The 20,000-nt window shown below is 32.2% G+C and overlaps 1 protein-coding gene across 1 annotated transcript in view; it reads left to right on the top strand.

Annotated features, from left to right (window-relative positions):
* LOC145266945 (putative cytochrome P450 CYP13A2) overlaps positions 1-20,000 on the top strand; it is a 69,567-nt gene that overhangs the window by 47,652 nt on the left and 1,915 nt on the right. Inside the window, exons 11-12 of the mRNA XM_080122763.1 lie at positions 2,945-3,036; positions 17,895-18,041. Coding sequence (XP_079978889.1) covers positions 2,945-3,036; positions 17,895-18,041 — 239 coding nt within the window. The remainder of the gene's footprint in view (positions 1-2,944; positions 3,037-17,894; positions 18,042-20,000) is intronic.

Below are 20,000 nucleotides of genomic sequence, written 5' to 3'. Positions count from 1 at the left end.
ACAAGTGTGTGTGTGTGTGTGTGTGTGTGTGTGTGTGTGTGTGTGTGTGTGTGTGTGAAACGGCACTAACCCTATTTGGGTTCAACCGACTTTCTCCGAAGGAGGAAGTTCCATGGGAGTATTAAATTCACAAGTGGTCCCCAGTCGCCAGTATCCATGATTGTGTGTGTGTGTGTGTGTGTGTGTGTGTGTGTGTGTGTGTGTGTGTGTGTGTGTGTGTGAAACGGCATTAACCCTATTTGGGTTTAACCGACTTTCTCCGAAGGAGGAAGTTCCATGGGAATATTAAATTCACAAGTGGTCCCCAGTCGCCCAGTATCCATGATTGTGTGTGTGTGTGTGTGTGTGTGTGTGTGTGTGTGTGTGTGTGTGTGTGTGTGAAACGGCACTAACCCTATTTGGGTTTAACCGACTTTCTCCGAAGGAGGAAGTTCCATGGGAGTATTAAATTCACAAGTGGTCCCCAGTCGCCCAGTATCCATGATTGTGTGTGTGTGTGTGTGTGTGTGTGTGTGTGTGTGTGTGTGAAACGGCACTAACCCTATTTGGGTTTAACCGACTTTCTCCGAAGGAGGAAGTTCCATGGGAGTATTAAATTCACAAGTGGTCCCCAGTCGCCCAGTATCCATGATTGTGTGTATGTGTGTGTGTGTGTGTGTGTGTGTGTGTGTGTGTGTGTGTGTGTGAAACGGCACTAACCCTATTTGGGTTTAACCGACTTTCTCCGAAGGAGGAAGTTCCATGGGAGTATTAAATTCACAAGTGGTCCACAGCCGCATGTATATCCCGTTAGGGGAGATGACAACTCTTGCGGGCAGGTGTTGACGTCCTCCTACATACAGGGCCTGGTATTCCCAAATTGAGTACTAATTTTAGTAATGACCAGGCGCAACTTTGCTTAATCTTTGTGATCGAACATTATTAGAATATCTATGTATCTTATAAAGAAACCAAGTGTTAGAACTTCGACTAAGTAAAAGCAAACAAAAGTGAATATATATATATATATATATATATATATATATATATATATATATATATATATATATATATATAATAAAAAGTAGTTAATAAAACACGTTAAAAAACACTTTGAAAAGGAGTTAAAAACTAATTTTAAAAAGGAAGCACAAAATAAGTTGATAGTCCTTAATCCACGGAGGTTTGAAGAAATACTTTCCTTCTCATCAGAGGGTAGGGATTAGCAAAATGCGGGATTGGATTTTGCTTGCAAAAGTATTTAATAAAACTACAAGTAAGTCATAGATCTTACTTGGTAAAAAATAGTGAAGCAGAGGAAATAGGGGGAAGAAAAAGGTGATTTCAAGTGAATGGATGGTCTGCTGAGGAGTAAAACATCCAATAACGGTAAAATCCAAAAGAGTTGATTGAATTTCCATTTCCACAAGTAAAATCCAAAGGAATCGCGTTAATTGAAGATGGTTCAAAGTAATCCAAAAGGCAGAATTCCGTGGAATAAGTTACAAAAGAGTATAAGGAAAAAAGGGAAAGAGTTCAAATAATATTATTCAAAGAAAGATAAATTGTGCGTAGAAAGAAGAAATGGAGAGATTTTAAAACACGGCTGTCAAGGCTGATTTAAGAAAAATGAGTAAAGAAGAAGAAGAAAAAAAAAAGAATGGTAATTGAGTTATTTTTAGAATAGAAAAGGCAATGTCAAAATGACCCAGACAGGGTGCCGTTGAAGTGGCGCCAAATTTAAAGCAAATAAAGGCGTCACCTGAAATAGACAAGTTATTACTTTAGAATTAAATTATCAGTAGGAGTCATTAAAAGAAGCAAATGAATTGTGAGGAATGATAAGTTAAATACATACATATATCCACATGCATATATATATATATATACATACATATATATGAATAAATACAATTACACATATACATTCATATATATATATATATATATATATATATATATATATATATATATATATATATCTTAATCTATGCTTTTTTTTCTCTGTGTATTTAGCAAAATAATTGCGAACCAATATTAGTATTTTGCTAGAATTATTCCTCTGAGGAGATGTACTTACATTGAAAATCCATGGATTAAAGGCATTAATTTTAAAATTTGAATGTATAAACTCTGATCTCTCTCTGTCTCTGTCTCTGCCTGTCTGTCTCTGTTTCTGTCTGTCTGTCTGTCTGTCTGTCAGTCTCTCTCTCTCTCTCTCTCTCTCTCTCTCTCTCTCTCTCTCTCTCTCTCTCTCTCTCTCTCTCTCTTGTGTAAATAAATCGAGTGGAGGTATTTCGTACGATGTCAAAACATCGTTAAATTCACTACTCGTTCAGCAGCCGCCAATAGCGTAATGGTTAGGAGCCTTGATTGCCGTACAGACGGTCGGGTTTCAATCCTGGCTTGAGGTAGTTACCTGTCTAGCCGCACTGATGAGCTGTGAAGCAGCGAAACAGTACTGTATGTGGATGACTATATATATATATATATATATATATATATATATATATATATATATATATATATAGATGAGGTGCTTTCAATAAGTTTCCTGACTTCCAGATTTTTATCGTATAGACACTATCATTGAAAGTACACATATAAAATACTAGTCCCCTTCGAAGTAATCTCCTTCGGCTGCAATGTATTTGTTATATCGTTCCAACAAATTCTGAAAAGCCCCATGGAAGTCCTCTCGAGTGAGGGTATCAATGACCCTCGTCACAGCCTCTTTCATTTCTTGGCGGCGGTGGTGTTGGTGTTGTTGTTGTTGTTGTTGTTGGTGGTGGTGGTGGTGGTGGTGTTGTTGTTGTTGTTGGTGGTGGTGGTGGTGGTGTTGTTGTTGTCGTTGGTGGTGGTGGTGGTGGTGGTGGTGGTGTTGTTGTTGTTGTTGTTGACGAAAGTTAATTACGTTTGTGCGAATAGACTTTGCCATTCTTTTCAATTCCATCGTTACTTTTAGGAAGATGAGATTTCCTTAGATGACCTCAATAAACTGGAATATCTTGACAAGGTCTGGCGGGAAACGCTCAGGAAATACCCACTGGCAAGCACGTAAGTAATACAAGCAAAATGTACCTCTTTACTCTTTATATATATATATATATATATATATATATATATATATATATATATATAAGCTTAAATATGATATCTTGATTCATACACATTTCGTATTTATTATTATTATATAGCCAATTTTCTATTGATTATTATATTGTACCCAGTATATAGTAGTGCTCCTTCGGGTGTGACCCAGTTGTAAAATACGCTTAAATATGATATTTTGATTTATGGAAATTTCGTATTTACTATTATAGGGCCAATTTTCTATTAATTATTATATTGTACCCAATATACAGTATGATTTCAAAAGTTTAAAAATAATGACTTGTCTGCCATCAGCTAGATTTGAAACCAAAACATTAAGAGCTCAAAACCTTAGTTAGTCGTTACCGTTTGAGCTATAGACAGATGGATAGGAAAAAGTTCAAAATTAAGTGACTTGAACGGATAAATGTATATTTTGCGTATGCGAAGAAATAAGTTTTATTCGACTTATTCCTGCTAAAGTCATGTTTTATTTTCAATTTTGACTCAGTAGCAGCTATTTTACCGGCTAAAAACCATATCGAATTTGTTTAGCAGGTCCAAAATCTATATATATCAAGTTTCAAGTTTGTAAACCCAAAATCCAGAGTATATTAAAAGGTTCAGTTTAATAATTTTTAAATAGGAAAAGTAGGTTTAAATATCAATATAAGTGTGACAAAAAAAAGCTCAACTTTGTATGTGTATAGATAAAAGATAATATACAGGGTGGCCCCCAAAAAACGGGCCCCGACTCTAATTAGGCCTCGTTGCTTTGGTCATAAGTAGTTTATTGTATTCAAAACATCACATCAAAACACTAGGGTCTTTGGCTTTTTTTCTCCGTTCTACAGCATATGTTCTAGATGGGCTCCATTTAACTTTTGTTTTTTTTTGGTCACCCTGTATATATATATATATATATATATATATATATAGTGGAAATGGTAATTAATAAAAACTGAAGAAAGTGCTCAATATTGTTGTAGAGCAAATATGCGTTTTATTTTTTATTACTGTATCTTTCTGTTAAGTTACATTATTGTTTCAGCTACCCGGCCGTTTTTGTTTTGGCCGTCTGTAGCTTCCTCAGACTTTTACAGAAATGTTCGTTATTATGGGATGAAAGAGTGAAAGAGTGAATCCTGACCTCATTCACTCTTTCACTGAACTAATTGTGGTTTCTGTTTTACAGGTGTTTGAACTGAATCAGGTGTGAAATGGAGCTTGTTGAATGTCGAGCAGTGATCCGGTTTTTGTATTTGAAACGACGCACACCACAGGAGACTTTTGATGAAAGAAACTTATGGATATGACCTTGTAAAACGCTGGCATCGTGAATTCAAACATGGCCGGAAGTATGTGGAAACAGCTCCCAGACCTGGTCCCCCCCCTCTTCTGCCATTGATGAGGCATCTGTCCATCAAGTTGAGGCTGCCATTTTGGAAGATTGGCACATTACTATTCACCAAATAGCCCAATATGTCAAGATTAGTACAGGGTCTGTGGAAACTATCATTCATGACCATTTGCATATGCATAATGTGTCTGCCAGATGGATTCCCAGGTTGCTCACACCATTCCAGAAGTGAGAACACGTCGAGTGCTCGAGAACGAATTTGGAGATGTGCCAAGAAGATAAGTCAAAGTTTTTCAAAAAAAACCTGGGTCCATCACTATGATCCAGAGACCAAAGCCCAATCAATGCAGTGGAAGCACTTGGATTCACCACCTCCAAAGAAAGCAAGGGTGCAGCCCTCCGCTGGTAACGTCATGCTCACAGTCTTCTGGGACCAGGACAGAGTAGTGATGACAGATTTCCTGGCAAGGGATACCACAATTACAGGAGCCTATTATGCTTCACTTTTGAGGTAATTAAGGGAAGCTATCAAAATCAAGAGGTGGAGCAAAATCAGGACAACGCTCCGATCCACAACTCGCATGTCGCCAGACCAGAAGCACGGGTGTGTGGTTATGAAATTCCCCTCCCCATATTCCCTACTCTCCTGACCTTGCACCCTCTGCCTTTCACCTCTTCCCAGCCATTAAGTTGTTTTTGAAAGGAAAGCATTTCCCAGATGATGCAGCCTTGATTTCTGAAGTCACGTCGTGATTGGATGACCAACCTGGGGTGTTCTACAAAAAGGGTCTCCAGAGCTGCATCAAACGATGGGAGAAATGCATAACTCTGGGTGGTTCCTATGTAGAGAAAGACTAATAACTGTGCCAAGTTTCGTTGCTCTACTGCTATGGGAAGTGGGTCAGCGACATTACTTATTGCACGCCCCTCGTATATATTATGAGATTAATGGAAATATTATATATAATATATATTTATATATATAATATAATATTATATTATCCCAACAAAATAGAGAAATAAAAAGAAACAAACCGAGTTATATGTTCATCAACGTTTCGTCTTTATTTCATCCAGAGGAAGTCTTCAAATAAAGACGAAACGTTGATGAACACATAACTCGGTTTGTTCCTTTTTATTTCTCTCTCTCTCTCTCTCTCTCTCTCTCTCTCTCTCTCTCTCTCTCTCTCCATATATATATATATATATATATATATATATATATATAGAGAGAGAGAGAGAGAGAAAGAGAGAAATAAAAAGGAACAAACCGAGTTATGTGTTCATCAACGTTTCGTCTTTATTTCGAGACTTCCTCTGGATGAAATAAATATATATATATATATATATATATATATATGAACAAATAATTAATAAAAAATGTTAAAAGACATCTTTATTTATATATATATATATATATATATATATATATATATATATATATATATATATATAGCAATAAATAGTGATATTTACAACTAGAAATAAAATAGGTTCAAGGTTCCTAAAATTCGTACTAAAACTGGCGCAGTGGTTAGAGTATTGAAAAAAAATCAATTGTAAAAATGATATTCTCCTGAAGGTTGGAGGTTACATCGACCGAAACGTTGTGAAAATGACACTCAAGATGAGAACAGTAGTTCGAATAATCCAAATAATAAGCTCAGAAATTTAATCTATTTGTTGACTTTCAAAGAGTAAAACTGTTTTGCGTCTAAAAAATAAACCTGTTTTTTCTTACTTTAAAAATTAAAATCCTTTTCTAAATTTCAAAAATTAAATTAATTTGCTAACTTTTAAAAAATAAAACCATTTTCAAAAATAAAAGTTAAAATCTCTTTATAAAAGTTAAAATCCTTTTATAAACTTTCCAGAAATATTTTTTGCTAACTTTACAAAAAAATAAAATCCTTTTGTTAAGTTTTAAGAGATAAATCTTTTTGATGACTTGGAAAAAGTTAAATATTTAGCTAATCTTCAGAAAGTAAACTTTGTACTTCAAAATCTTTTTTGATAACTTCTAAAAAACTTTTAAAAAGTAGAACCTTTTTACTAACTTTCAAAAAATAAAATCTTTTGCTAACTTGTAAAAAGTAAAACCTTTTTACTAACTTCCAAAAAATAAAATCTTTTGCTAACTTTAAAAAAGTAAAACCTTTTTGCTAACTTCCAAAAAATATAAAATCTTTTGCAAACTTTTAAAAAGTAGAACCTTTTTACTAACTTTCAAAAAATAAAATCTTTTGCTTACTTTTAAAAAGTAGAACCTTCTTGCTTACTTCCAAAAAATAAAATCTTTCGCTAACTTTTACAATGTAAAACCTTTTTACTAACTTCCAAAAAATATAATCTTTTGACAACTTTTAAAAAGTAGAACCTTTTTGCTAACTTCCAAAAAATAAAATCTTTTGCTAACTTTTAAAAAGTAGAATCTTTTTGCTAACTTCCAAAAAATAAAATCTTTTGCTAATTTTGAAAACTAAAACCTTTTTGCTAACTTCCAAAAAATAAAATCTTTTGCTAACTTTTAAAAAGTAGAACCTTTTTACTAACTTCCAAAAAATAAAATCTTTTGCTAACTTTTAAAAAGTAGAACCTTTTTGCTAACTTCCAAAAAATAAAATAAAATACCTTATGTACTTTTCAAAAAGAAAACGTTTTTTACAAAAAATAAAAATCTTTTGCTAACTTTTAAAAAGTAGAATCTTTTTGCTAACTTCCAAAAAATAAAATCTTTTACTAACTTTTAAAAAGTAGAACCTTTTTACTAACTTCCAAAAATAAAATCTTTTGCTAACTTTTAAAAAGTAGAACCTTTTTACTAACTTCCAAAAAATAAAATCTTTTGCTAACTTTTAAAAAGTAGAGCCTTTTTACTAACTTTCAAAGATAAAATCTTTTGCCAACTTGTAAAAAGTAGAGCCTTTTTACTAACTTCTAAAAAATAAAATCTTTTGCTAACTTTTAAAAAGTAAAACCTTTTTACTAACTTCCAAAAAATAAAATCTTTTGCTAACTTTTAAAAAGTAGAATCTTTTTGCTAACTTCCAAAAACTATAAAATCTTTTGCTAACTTGTAAAAAGTAAAACCTTTTTACTAACTTCCAAAAAATAAAATCTTTTGCTAACTTTTAAAAAGTAAAACCTTTTTACTAACTTCCAAAAAATAAAATCTTTTGCTAACTTTTAAAAAGTAGAACCTTTTTGCTAACTTCCAAAAAATAAAATCTTTTGCTTACTTTTAAAAAGTAGAACCTTTTTGCTTACTTCCAAAAACTATTAAATCTTTTGCTAACTTTTAAAAAGTAAAACCTTTTTACTAACTTCCAAAAAATATAATCTTTTGGCAACTTGTAAAAAGTAGAACCTTTTTGCTAACTTCCAAAAAATAAAATCTTTTGCTAACTTTTAAAAAGTAGAATCTTTTTGCTAACTTCCAAAAAATAAAATCTTTTGCTAACTTTTGAAAACTAAAACCTTTTTGCTAACTTCCAAAAAATAAAATCTTTTGCTAACTTTTAAAAAGCAAAACCTTTTTACTAACTTCTAAAAAATAAAATCTTTTGCTAACTTTTTAAAAGTAGAATCTTTTTGCTTACTTCCAGAAACTATAAAATCTTTTGCTAACTTTTAAAAAGTAGAACCTTTTTACTAACTTTCAAAGATAAAATCTTTTGACAACTTGTAAAAAGTAGAATTTTTTTTCTAACTTTAAAAAAATAAAATCATTTGCTAACTTTTAAAAAGTAGAACCTTTTTGCTAACTTCCAAAAGCTATAAAATCTTTTGCTAACTTTTAAAAAGTAAAACCTTTTTACTAACTTCCAAAAAATAAAATCTTTTGCTAACTTGTAAAAAGTAGAATCTTTTTGCTAACTTCCAAAAAATAAAATCTTTTGCTGACTTTTAAAAAGTAGAACCTTTTTACTAACTTCCAAAAAATAAAATATTTTGCTAACTTTTAAAAAGTAGAATCTTTTTGCTAACTTCCAAAAAATAAAATCTTTTGCTAACTTTTGAAAACTAAAACATTTTTGCTAACATCCAAAAAATATAATCTTTTGCTTACTTTTAAAAAGTAAAACCTTTTTACTAACTTCCAAAAATAAAATCTTTTGCTAACTTTCAAAAAATAAAATCTTTTGCTCACTTTTAAAAAGTAGAATCTTTTTGCTAACTTCCAAAAACTATTAAATCTTTTGCTAACTTTTAAAAAGTAGAACCTTGTTAGTAACTTTCAAACATAAAATCTTTTGACAACTTGTAAAAAGTAGAACCTTTTTGCTAACTTTCAAAAAATAAAATCTTTTGCTAACTTTTAAAAAGTAGAATCTTTTTGCTAACTTCCAAAAACTATAAAATCTTTTGACAACTTTTAAAAAGTTGAACCTTTTTACTAACTTCCAAAAAATAAAATCTTTTGCTAACTTTTAAAAAGTAGAATCTATTTGCTAACTTCCAAAAAATAAAATCTTTTGCTAACTTTTAAAAAGTAGAAACTTTTTGCTAACTTCCAAAAAATAAAATCTTTTGCTAACTTGTAAAAAGTAGAACCTTTTTGCTAACTTCCAAAAAATAAAATCTTTTGCTAACTTTTAAAAAGTAGAACCTTTTTGCTAACTTTCAAAGATAAAATCTTTTGCCAACTTGTAAAATGTAGAACCTTTTTACTAACTTTCAAAAAATAAAATCTTTTGCCAACTTTTAAAAAGTAGAACCTTTTTACTAACTTTCAAAGATAAAATCTTTTGCCAACTTGTAAAATGTAGAACCTTTTTGCTAACTTCCAAAAAATAAAATCTTTTGCTAACTTTTAAAAAGTAGAACCTTTTTACTAACTTTCAAAGATAAAATCTTTTGCCAACTTGTAAAAAGAACCTTTTTGCTAACTTCCAAAAAATAAAATCTTTTGCCAACTTGTAAAAAGTAGAACCTTTTTACTAACTTCCAAAAAATAAAATCTACTGCTAACTTTCAAAAAGTAAAACCTTTTTACTAACTTCCAAAAAACAAAATCTTTTGCTAACTTTTGAAAAGTAAAACCTTTTTGCTAACTTCCAAAAACTAAAATCATTTGCTAACTTTTAAAAAGTAGAACCTTTTTGCCAACTTCCAAAAAATAAAATCATTTGCTAATTTTTAAAAAGTAGAACCCTTTTACTAACTTCCAAAAAATAAAATCTTTTGCTAACTTTTAAAAAGTAAAACCTTTTTACTAACTTCCAAAAAATAAAATCTTTTGCTAACTTTTATAAAGTAGAATCTTCTTGTTAACTTTCAAAAAGCAAACCTTTTTGCAAACTTTCAAAAGTCAAATCCTTTTGCTAACTTTAAAAAGTAAAATCTTTTTGATAACTTTGAAGAGGTTTAATATTTAACTAATCTTCAAAAAATAAACTTTGTACTCCATCATGCACTTTTGATAAGTGCATTTGCACTACTGGTCAAAAATGCTCGTATGCAAGCATGTGCAAGTATCATCGATCATGGAACACTTGCTTACTATTTTAAAGACTTCGATTAGATAAATACAGGTTTTTAAAAAAAGTACGATTAAAAATCGATTCATGAAGTGTCCCTAATCAGCCAGAAGTTACCGATGGACAAGGTTAAAACTGATAAAAAACGAATGACGTAACGATAAAAAAAATAATCTTCCTTCCAATCTCCTAGCTCCGGTGTCAATCACGAATGTATTGTTTTAGCTTTCTTTTTATCTAGCACGGTAATCAAGGCTAAACATTACTTGAGGATGAGAATGAGTTAAAAGAATATCTTTTTAAAGTTTAATCTTTACTGTACTCTTCTATTTTAGTATACTGTAGCCTACCCCTAACCCTAACCCTAACCCTAATCCCTGCTATATTTCGTGTGAATGTTAAGCTGGGAAGTTTGTAGAATGAGCTATCAAGTAGGGTGTTATTATTCATGGCTTCTTATAATGGTTTAAAGTACAGTTTATTTAAATAATCGTATGATCAGCTCGGATGACTGTTAATATGGAAACAGTTTTCAATTTTAAAGATGAAATATCTAAATCGGCAAGGGGTCCTTGATACGACCTTAAACTAAATCCGATGGTGAGGCCCCAGGTGGCGGGCTTTAGGGAGTGTGGAGCTACCCTTTAATTGCCATTGCTCTCAGGTCCACTCTGACCCGGAGTGGTAGTACCTGTTAGGGTCCCAACTATGGGTTAAATAGAAACCGACTTAAAAAAAGAATATATATATACTTTATTAAAAAATTGTTCTTCAAAATCACTGGATTCAGCATTAAATAACCTGAAAAGGGTTGATATGCCGTAAAACAAAAACAAAAATAAACAAACATAAATCGGCAAGGGGTACAACGCGTATTTTTAATTTAAGAATAAAAAAGACTTCTCTCCTTTACGACTAATTTTTCTTCCCCCCCCCCTTTTTCTGTAAGAATTTTAAAAATATGCAAACAAATAAAAATTAAAAACGAAAATGATTTCGCTGGCTGCTGTGCATAGTCATATTTTTAATTGAAAAATTAAAATGGAGTTGTCTCCCTTGCAACTAAGATTTTATTTCTTTTTCTGTAAAACGTTTTAAGAATGTGACAAACAAATTAATTAAACATAGGCTGATTTTATAGTGATTTTATAGTGATTTTATAGTGATAAACGACCATATTGCATTTAGTAGAGAAGATACCACCCTTCCAAAATAGTGGGGACATCGATTGTAAAATGTCTTATTTATGGACGATGATATGATGCTTCCGTTCAGTCTCGCATTTAATTGTGTGGCAGAGATTGCGCTATTCCCAGCCACACATCTCCTGAATCGGCACTGTTTGAGTCCAGTGGCAAGGACAAGTTCAGGATGACTGGAAACAATGCCGAGATAAGCAGAGAGCACATAAAGCACCTGGAATTCCCAAGTAGTCACCCATTTAGTACTGAACAGGTTCAAGGTTGCTTAACTTCGGTGATCCAGCGGGAACCGGTGTGTCAACGTGATTATACCGTACATTCTTATTTACGTAAAGCTCGCATGAATTGGTGTTAAAAGGCAGGAGTTTTCACACAAAATTTTTTCAGCCGTTTCTTTGCAGCTAAAGTCTGAACGGTTTTTAGGACTAAAATTGCTTTCCCCTTCTTTTAGGAAGGATGGCAATATAGTCGTTTATTGCTTTAATGGTCAGTGTGAGGTTGACTATGTCGAGCGTACCATTCAGTGCTTGAAGGTGAGAATTTCCCAACATCTATTGCAGTTTAAAATCTGCACTGTAGGGTACATGGATGAAGCGTTCTCTAATTTGCACAGAGCACATTTGAAGACGTATTTAAAGCGGTGTTAACTTAAGTCAAAATCGCCTGTTCCTTCTTTCATCAGATTTTTTCTATTATCGGTTATCGATACTTATCGATCTTATCGATGACAAAACCTATCTTAGAACACTACCAAGCATGCAAAGTACATTTGTGTAAAATAAAAAAAATAAAATCGTCCCAGCTGTTTATGAGTTTTAGGGAACAAACTCGCACACACATATGCACACACAATATTCGTTTTATACAATAGTAGATATAATATATATATGCATGTGTGTGTGTGAGTGTGTGTGTGAGTGTGTGTGTGTGTGTGTGTGTGTGTGTGTGTGTGTGTGTAACGTGGCCATTACACTCTAACCGTGTCATTACATTTCAACCACTTGGACCTGCACGTTGTCTGGTACCATCGCAGGAACAAACAAACAAACAAAGGGAATAAATAAAAATCCGACTCAACATTTTTTCGTGTGTAAATTAAATGCATTTATTTGTGATTTTTCCAACAATAGCGCATTTCATTATCTTTTAAAAGCCTCTTCGCACACATGTGTTTCACAACGCTCTCCATATAATATAATGTGCTTTTTAAAAGTCTCTTTCCCCGCCACCTCACACCGATCATAGCCAGCGCTTTCTCATCCTTGACATCACACGTCCATCTTCCCCAATAACACTTTGCTTCCCTTGCTGGACCATGTGCTGTCCTTTTCCCCTATTTCTTCCTTTTTCTTCCCATGACGTCAGCGCATGCATACTTGCATAATTAGCATATGTGCTAAGACGGTTGCTGTAACTAATATTTTCGCTAGTAAGCTGATTTTCTCATGCACTATACGCGCTGTTACATATCGCTGTTATATATATATATATATATATATATATATATATATATATATATATATATATATATATATATATATATATATATACATATAAGTCACTGACTAAAGATCAAGTGAAATATCCTGTTAGATATTTCATTGAGGTAATACTTTCAGGATGATCCTAGCCAAAAAGGTAAAGCTCAATATTTAAAAATAGAGCAATATATAAGTTTAATGGTTAAAGTTAAATTCTGAAATTCAAAATATAAACATTTTGGATTTTCATCAGAGGAAATGAAATGCGGTTAGCAAAAATGTTCAGCTGTGAATAAACGCGTATTTTGCTTTTCAGCACATATATTGAAAACGTTATTTGAATGGTGAATAATAGTTATAGGAAAAGGAATTTCATACAACATGGCCGGTCCATTATCGGAAAGAGCTCAATATTTTCCGGGGTATTATTTCTTGCGGTTAACTAGCTGAATGGCTTCTGTCACCGGGTTTGAATTTATCGACTGGTGTTAAACCATTAGCCCGTGCACTGAATATATATATGCAAACATATATATATATATATATATATATATATATATATATATATATATATATATATATATATATATATATATATATATATAAGGAGAGAGAGAGAGAGAACTATTACCTTTTTGGGAAATTTTAGAATCACGGCGACTATTGATCAGAATTTAACAAATGAAGGCTAATTGGAAAGCTAATGATCTGAATTGAGTAGTAGACTATGTGACATTTGCCCTTAAGATCCCATTATTAATTCACAAAGTGAGGGATATATATATATATATATATGTATATATATATATATATATATATATATATATACATATATATATATATATATGTATATATATATATATATATATATATATATATATATACATATATATATATATATATATATATATATATATATATATATAAGTGGTGATACATTATCGGAGTGAATTTAATATTTTCCAGCGTATTACTCCCAGGTTGGAGGAATGGTTGTCTAGGGGAGAAGTTAGCAATCCTATATAACAAGAATGTTCGGATGTTCCATACTGTTATTTAATATATATATATATATATATATATATATATATATATATATATATGTACTAGCGAGGGTACCTGGCGTTGCCCGAGTGTTTATTTCCGGGACGTGGGGGGGGGGGTTAAAAAATGTTATGGTAGGTAAGTAGGAAGGATCAAACCCGGAGTCATGAGTAAAAGTAGGAAAATAAAGTGTGAAAAAAAAAACAAAAAAAACATCTGCAACGTTAACAGTTCGGCCACCAAGAAAAGTCCATTCCAGTTGTTTAGGAAAAAAAAAAAAAAAAAAAACGACTACGGTAGGTCGGCGCGAACGTGAAAATATAATGTGAATTGTCCAGCACACTAACCACTACGCCACAGAGCACTGCAGCTTAGTTTAGTGATTTTAAATAACTTCACATGAAAGAACTACAAAGCCAAACCGGTGTTCTCTTCTCAACTGTTCCTTGTGAACGATCCCCAAACGGTGTTAAGTGGTGGCAGGGGGAGGAGGAATTTATTAGAGAGAAAATATTTTACCACTTCCATTGATCTTAACCGATTTTGGCCGTGACTTCTCAGCAGAAAAAGTATAGAAATCTAAGATTATCGAGGAATTTGAGAAATAATAAGCCTATAACACACCTCAGATATTGTTCTGCCGTTTGTGCATATTATATTTGCATGAAATATCTTGATTTTTAATCCTATTAATGTCAAAATCAGACGGGAAAAAATGAGTTCATTTTATTTATATATATATATAATAATAATAATAATAATAATAGAGATATATATATATATACTAGCAAAAGTACCCGTCGATGACTGGGTTCAAAAACAGCCTACAGAAAATGGACTCTGATTTATGAAAGTATGATAGGTTATGAAAAGGAAGGGTTGTAAAGAGATAGCTTCGAATCTGGGGGTATCAAAACAAAAGCAAAATATGATGAAAGTAAAAATAAAATAGATAAACCCCATAATTTATTATACCATGCCTGTTCACACTGAAACACTTATCACAATATTCTGTGGATCTATATTAAAAAACCTTGTTAAACTTTGTGACATATTTCCATTCTATGGAGGTCAGGTGCGAACGAACACCCCATAATTTTATTATACCATATTTCTTCAAACTGAAGCATAATTATCAAAGTATACTTACGCAGATAGATATGAAAAGTCTTTACTAAAGTTTGTGTCTATTTCCATTCTATGGAGGCCAAGCGCAAACACAGACCCCACAATTTTATTATACCACCCCTATTTAAGTTAAAACTTACTTATCAAAGTATTCTTATGTACATCTATATCAAAAACACATGTAAACGTTTTTTTTTTTTAATTTTTCAATTTTTTATTCCCATACTTTGTGGACCAGGCGCGAACGCAGACCCCACAATTTTAGTGAACCACCGTTCTGCCAGATCAAACATACCTATTCCTGTGTCTCGATACTCTTCTATCATTATATGTAATCAGTTTTTTTTTTTAAATAGTCAACCATATAGGAGCTTATTCGTGACCAGACACACACACACACATACACATTTAGCTTTATATATATATATATATATATATATATATATATATCACATCTAAATCACATCTCAACCTTCCTCGCTACCTAACCTCCTTACCATATTAGCCCCCCTCCCCGTTAATAAGGATAACCCCTTATGAAGTTACTTCCCATCCCCCCCTCCAGCCCTCACAACCTTTCCTTTTCTCTTACCTTCTTAACCTTATTTTCTTAACCTTATTTTCAGTACCTTAAAATCGATCCATTCTCCCCCCCTGTGTTTCCCCTCCTAGTTTATTTATAGGTATACTTTTTGTTAATAATGTTGTTATAACTAGTGTTATTATATTGATATTAATAATAATAATAATAATAAAATTAATAATAATAATAATAATAATAATAATAATATTAAATTTAGTTTATTTACTTCATTTGATTTATATATATGTATATATGTGTGTATGTGAGTGTGTATGTGTATATATATATATATATGTATATAAGTTTCGTGGTTCAATTTTAAATTCTGAAAAAAAAAACATATAGAGACATATATTCAATTTAAGAATTTATTGCTTGACAAAAGGAATATATAGAAGGGGTTATTTTAATTTCCTTAATCCATGGATTTTCAATAATGGCTCATATCATAAGGAAATTAAAATAACCCCTTCTATATATTCCTTTGGTCAAGCAATAAATTCTTAAATCGAATCTATGTCTCTATATGTTTTTTCAGGATTTAAAATTGAACCACGAAACTTATATATTGCTCTATTCTTAAATATTGAGCTTTTCCTTTTTGGCTAGGATCTCCTTGAAAGTATTACTTCAAGTAATATCTATCAGGATTTTTCATCTGAAGTCTATCAGTGTCTTATCTCGCTTATATATATATATATATATATATATATATATATATATATATATATATATATATATATATATATATATTATGCAGCCAGACTTTGTGGTAACCCTATATATATATATATATATATATATATATATATATATATATATATATATATATATATATATATAAATATAGGAAATTTATTACTGTGAGTCCAGAATGAGTTTACATATTGTTTCAGCTAGAGGATAATCCTCAAAAAGAAAAGGAAATATCCAACTAGCATCGTCAGAATTCATTCTGGACTCACAGTAATAAATTTCCTATATACTGCTCTGGCTACACATTGAGCACTCTAGTCCGGTTTTTTCACCACTGGTAAATAAATAAATAAATATATATATATTTATATGTATATATATATGTGTGTGTGTATATATATATATATATATATATATGGCGATTAAGCTACACTGAATATTCTGCGTTTCATCCACTATAGGATTCGTCAGGCTTATGCGCGAATTCTGTGGTTGCTTCTTGTTTTTATATATGTTGAGGATTTTTAGTTAGCCAATCAGCTTTCTAGTATCCACCACGCCCCTTCCTATCAGCCAATGGGCATGCATTTTATCGAACAAAGGATCTGTTTTAGAACTAGGTTAGTGGTTTAAGGTAGACGTTTTCCTTCTTTTTTTTTTATAGTGGATGAAACGCAGAATATTCAGTGTAGCTTAATCGCCATATATATTTTATAAATTACTAACTAGCTCTACCTACGTATTGAGCACTTTTGAAGTAAATACTTAAAGTTCACGCATAAATCTATACTTTCGTATATTAAATTTATGTGAGTAAATGAAGTAGTTATATATATATATATATATATATATATATATATATATATATATATATATATGTATATATATATACATATATATATATATATATATATATGTATATGTGTGTTATATTTATATATTTATAGTACTGATAGTCCTTAAGTCGTTTACTATATGATAAGTTATTAAAAATTACCTGAATTTTTTTAATTATCTTAAACTTCTCCCTCCACATTTATTCTATTATATTTAAAAATATAACAAATTTTAAAATTTAATAATTCTTTTAAAGTTTTATTATTTATTTATTTATTTATTTATTCTTATTTAAATTTCCTTAAATTTTATCTTTACCTCTATTTTTATTTTAATTTAAAATTTAATTTTATTCTTAATTAAATTTAAATTAATTTATTCGTGCTTTTTTTTCATTATTTATTGCCATTAATTGTTGTACCTTTATTCGTTTAAACAGACATTTAGCTCCAGAGAATTTCCATAACAAGCCCCTCCCCCCCCCCGCTAAACATACATATATACACACGCGTGACCGCACACATACGCATACTTATATATACACACACACACACGCGCACACATTCCCCCTTTTTTTCTATCTCCCTCTCTTTCTCTCTCACACATACGCACCTTCACACACACGCGCGCGCGCGCTTTCTTCCTTCCATAATCTATTGGCGTCGGTTTTATAGTTATATTTTTTTTAATTTTAAATTCTGAAAATCTGAGTCTTAAACGCTCCTTTAACGTTTTTTTTTCCTTGTTTGTTCACTTTGCATTGGTTCAGTTTTTCATTGTCGCTGACGAACTTACGCTGTTTCCCCCCCCCCCCCAACCTCTCGTGGTTGATTCGGCGTAATGAAACCGCTGGTACGAAATATGTATATATAGTGTCATAATAAATATTGTATCTTCAGTATCTTCCACGATCGAGCACTTTATTGGACTTTTTTTTTCATCGCCTCCTGACTCGCTATATATATATATATATATATATATATATTGTTTTTTGTTCTTTTTTTTTTCCAGTGTCATCGCTCGCCAAGCCGAGGTCACGTGTGCTGTGTCCGACACTCTAGTCATACCAAAGGGGATGATAGTCCAAGTGAATGTCTGGGCTATTCACCATGATCCCAATATTTGGGGGCCAGATCCTGACAAGTTCAACCCTGAAAGGTAATGGAACTCTCTCTCTCTCTCTCTCTCTCTCTTTCTCTCTCTCTCTCTCTCTCTCTCAGGGGAGGGTAGAGCGGTAGCTCTAGATATGTCTAAGGCTTTTGACAGGGTATGGCATGAAGGTCTTCTCAGGAAAATTAGATCATGCGGTATCACTGGAAAAATACTTAACATAATTAAATCCTTCTTAGATAAGAAAAAAATTCAGGTTGTCCTCGACGGTCGTACATCTAAACAATGTGATATAAATGTGGGAGTGGCTCAGGGGTCTATCCTTGGACCTCTATTATTCCTAATATTCATAAATGACCTCCCTGACTAAACTGCCTCTGAGATGTGTATATATGCTGACGACACCACGCTCTATAACAGACATGGCAGGAAAACAAATGAATACATATCTAAGGAAATGGCAGAATCACTAGAGGATGACCTCCAATCTGTAGTGGAATGGGGACAAAAATGCTGCCAAGACTAAACTTGTTTCCTTCAATCACTACAAGAAACCTTCTCTACCATCAATAACAATGGCCAAAGATTCAATATCTGAAAGTACTTCTTTTAAACTCCTCGGTTTAACGTTCACAGGAAACATGAGTTGGAAAAATTACATTGAGAGCATTGCTAGAACCGCTGCGAGGAAGGTAGACTCTCTCTACCGTGCTAGAAAGCTACTAACGCCCGAAAGTATCCTGTATGTCTATAAGACCACCATTCGCCCATGTATGGAGTATTGTTGTCATATATGGGCTGGTGCATCTGCTACTAGTCTCTCACTCCTAGACAAGGTCCAAAAGAGAGTCGCCAACCTGATAGGTCCTGAACTGTCATCTAAGCTTCAGCCTCTGTCCCACCGACGAAATGTTGCATCCCTCTGCCTGTTCTACAAGTATTTTAATGGTGAATGCTCCGACGAGCTGCAAGCACTTGTGCCCCCAAGACGTAAATACCCCTGACAAACCCGACAAGCAGCTAAATCCCACCCCTACACAGTATATATCCTTAGATGTAAGAGAGTCTTCTACTCCAGTAGTTTATTCCCGAGAACCACTAGACTTTGGAATTCCATTCCGGGTCCCTGCTTCCCCAACTGTACTGACATGCAGAAGTTCAAGTGTAACGTGAACTGACAATTTGCTGCCTAACTCCCCACATAGTATCACAGTAGCTTATGTCCCTGATAGTAGCCCCTTACACCAAAGTGGCAATGTGCCTTGTTTGGGGTGAAAATGTAATTAAAAAAAAAAGTGTGAAATAGACATTTGTACACGACGATACCTGTCTATTTGTGTGTTTATTTTTCTCTTTCCGTTCTTTTCCCCGGTTTTCCGCATTGCTCTGCTTTTATAAACTTTCATATATTTCTTTACCAGCAATACTTCCAGCAAACTACCCTCGTGTATATATGTGTGTGTGTGCATGTGTTTGTGTGTATATATATATATATATATATATATATATATATATATATATATATGTATATATATGTATATATATATGTATATATATATGTATATATATATATATGTATATATATGTATATATATGTATATATATATGTATATATATATATATATATATATATATATATGTATATATATATATATATATACACACATATATATATACTAGCGGGGGTACCCGGCGTTGCCCGAGTGTTTGTTTCCGGGACGGGGGGGGGGGTTAAAAAATGTTATGGTAGGTAAGTAGGAAGGATCAAACCCGGAGTCATGAGTAAAAGTAGGAAAATAAAGTGTGAAAAAAAAAACAAAAAAAACATCTGCAACGTTAACAGTTCGGCCACCAAGAAAAGTCCATTCCAGTTGTTTAGGAAAAAAAAAAAAAAAAAAAAAAACGACTACGGTAGGTCGGCGCGAACGTGAAAATATAATGTGAACTGTCCAGCACACTAACCACTACGCCACAGAGCACTGCAGCTTAGTTTAGTGATTTTAAATA

Source organism: Euprymna scolopes, chromosome 42, assembly GCF_053919585.1.
Source record: "Euprymna scolopes isolate OS-2025 chromosome 42, ASM5391958v1, whole genome shotgun sequence".
NCBI classification, from domain to species: Eukaryota; Metazoa; Mollusca; class Cephalopoda; order Sepiida; family Sepiolidae; genus Euprymna; species Euprymna scolopes.
This window is presented reverse-complemented; position numbering and strand designations above follow the sequence as displayed.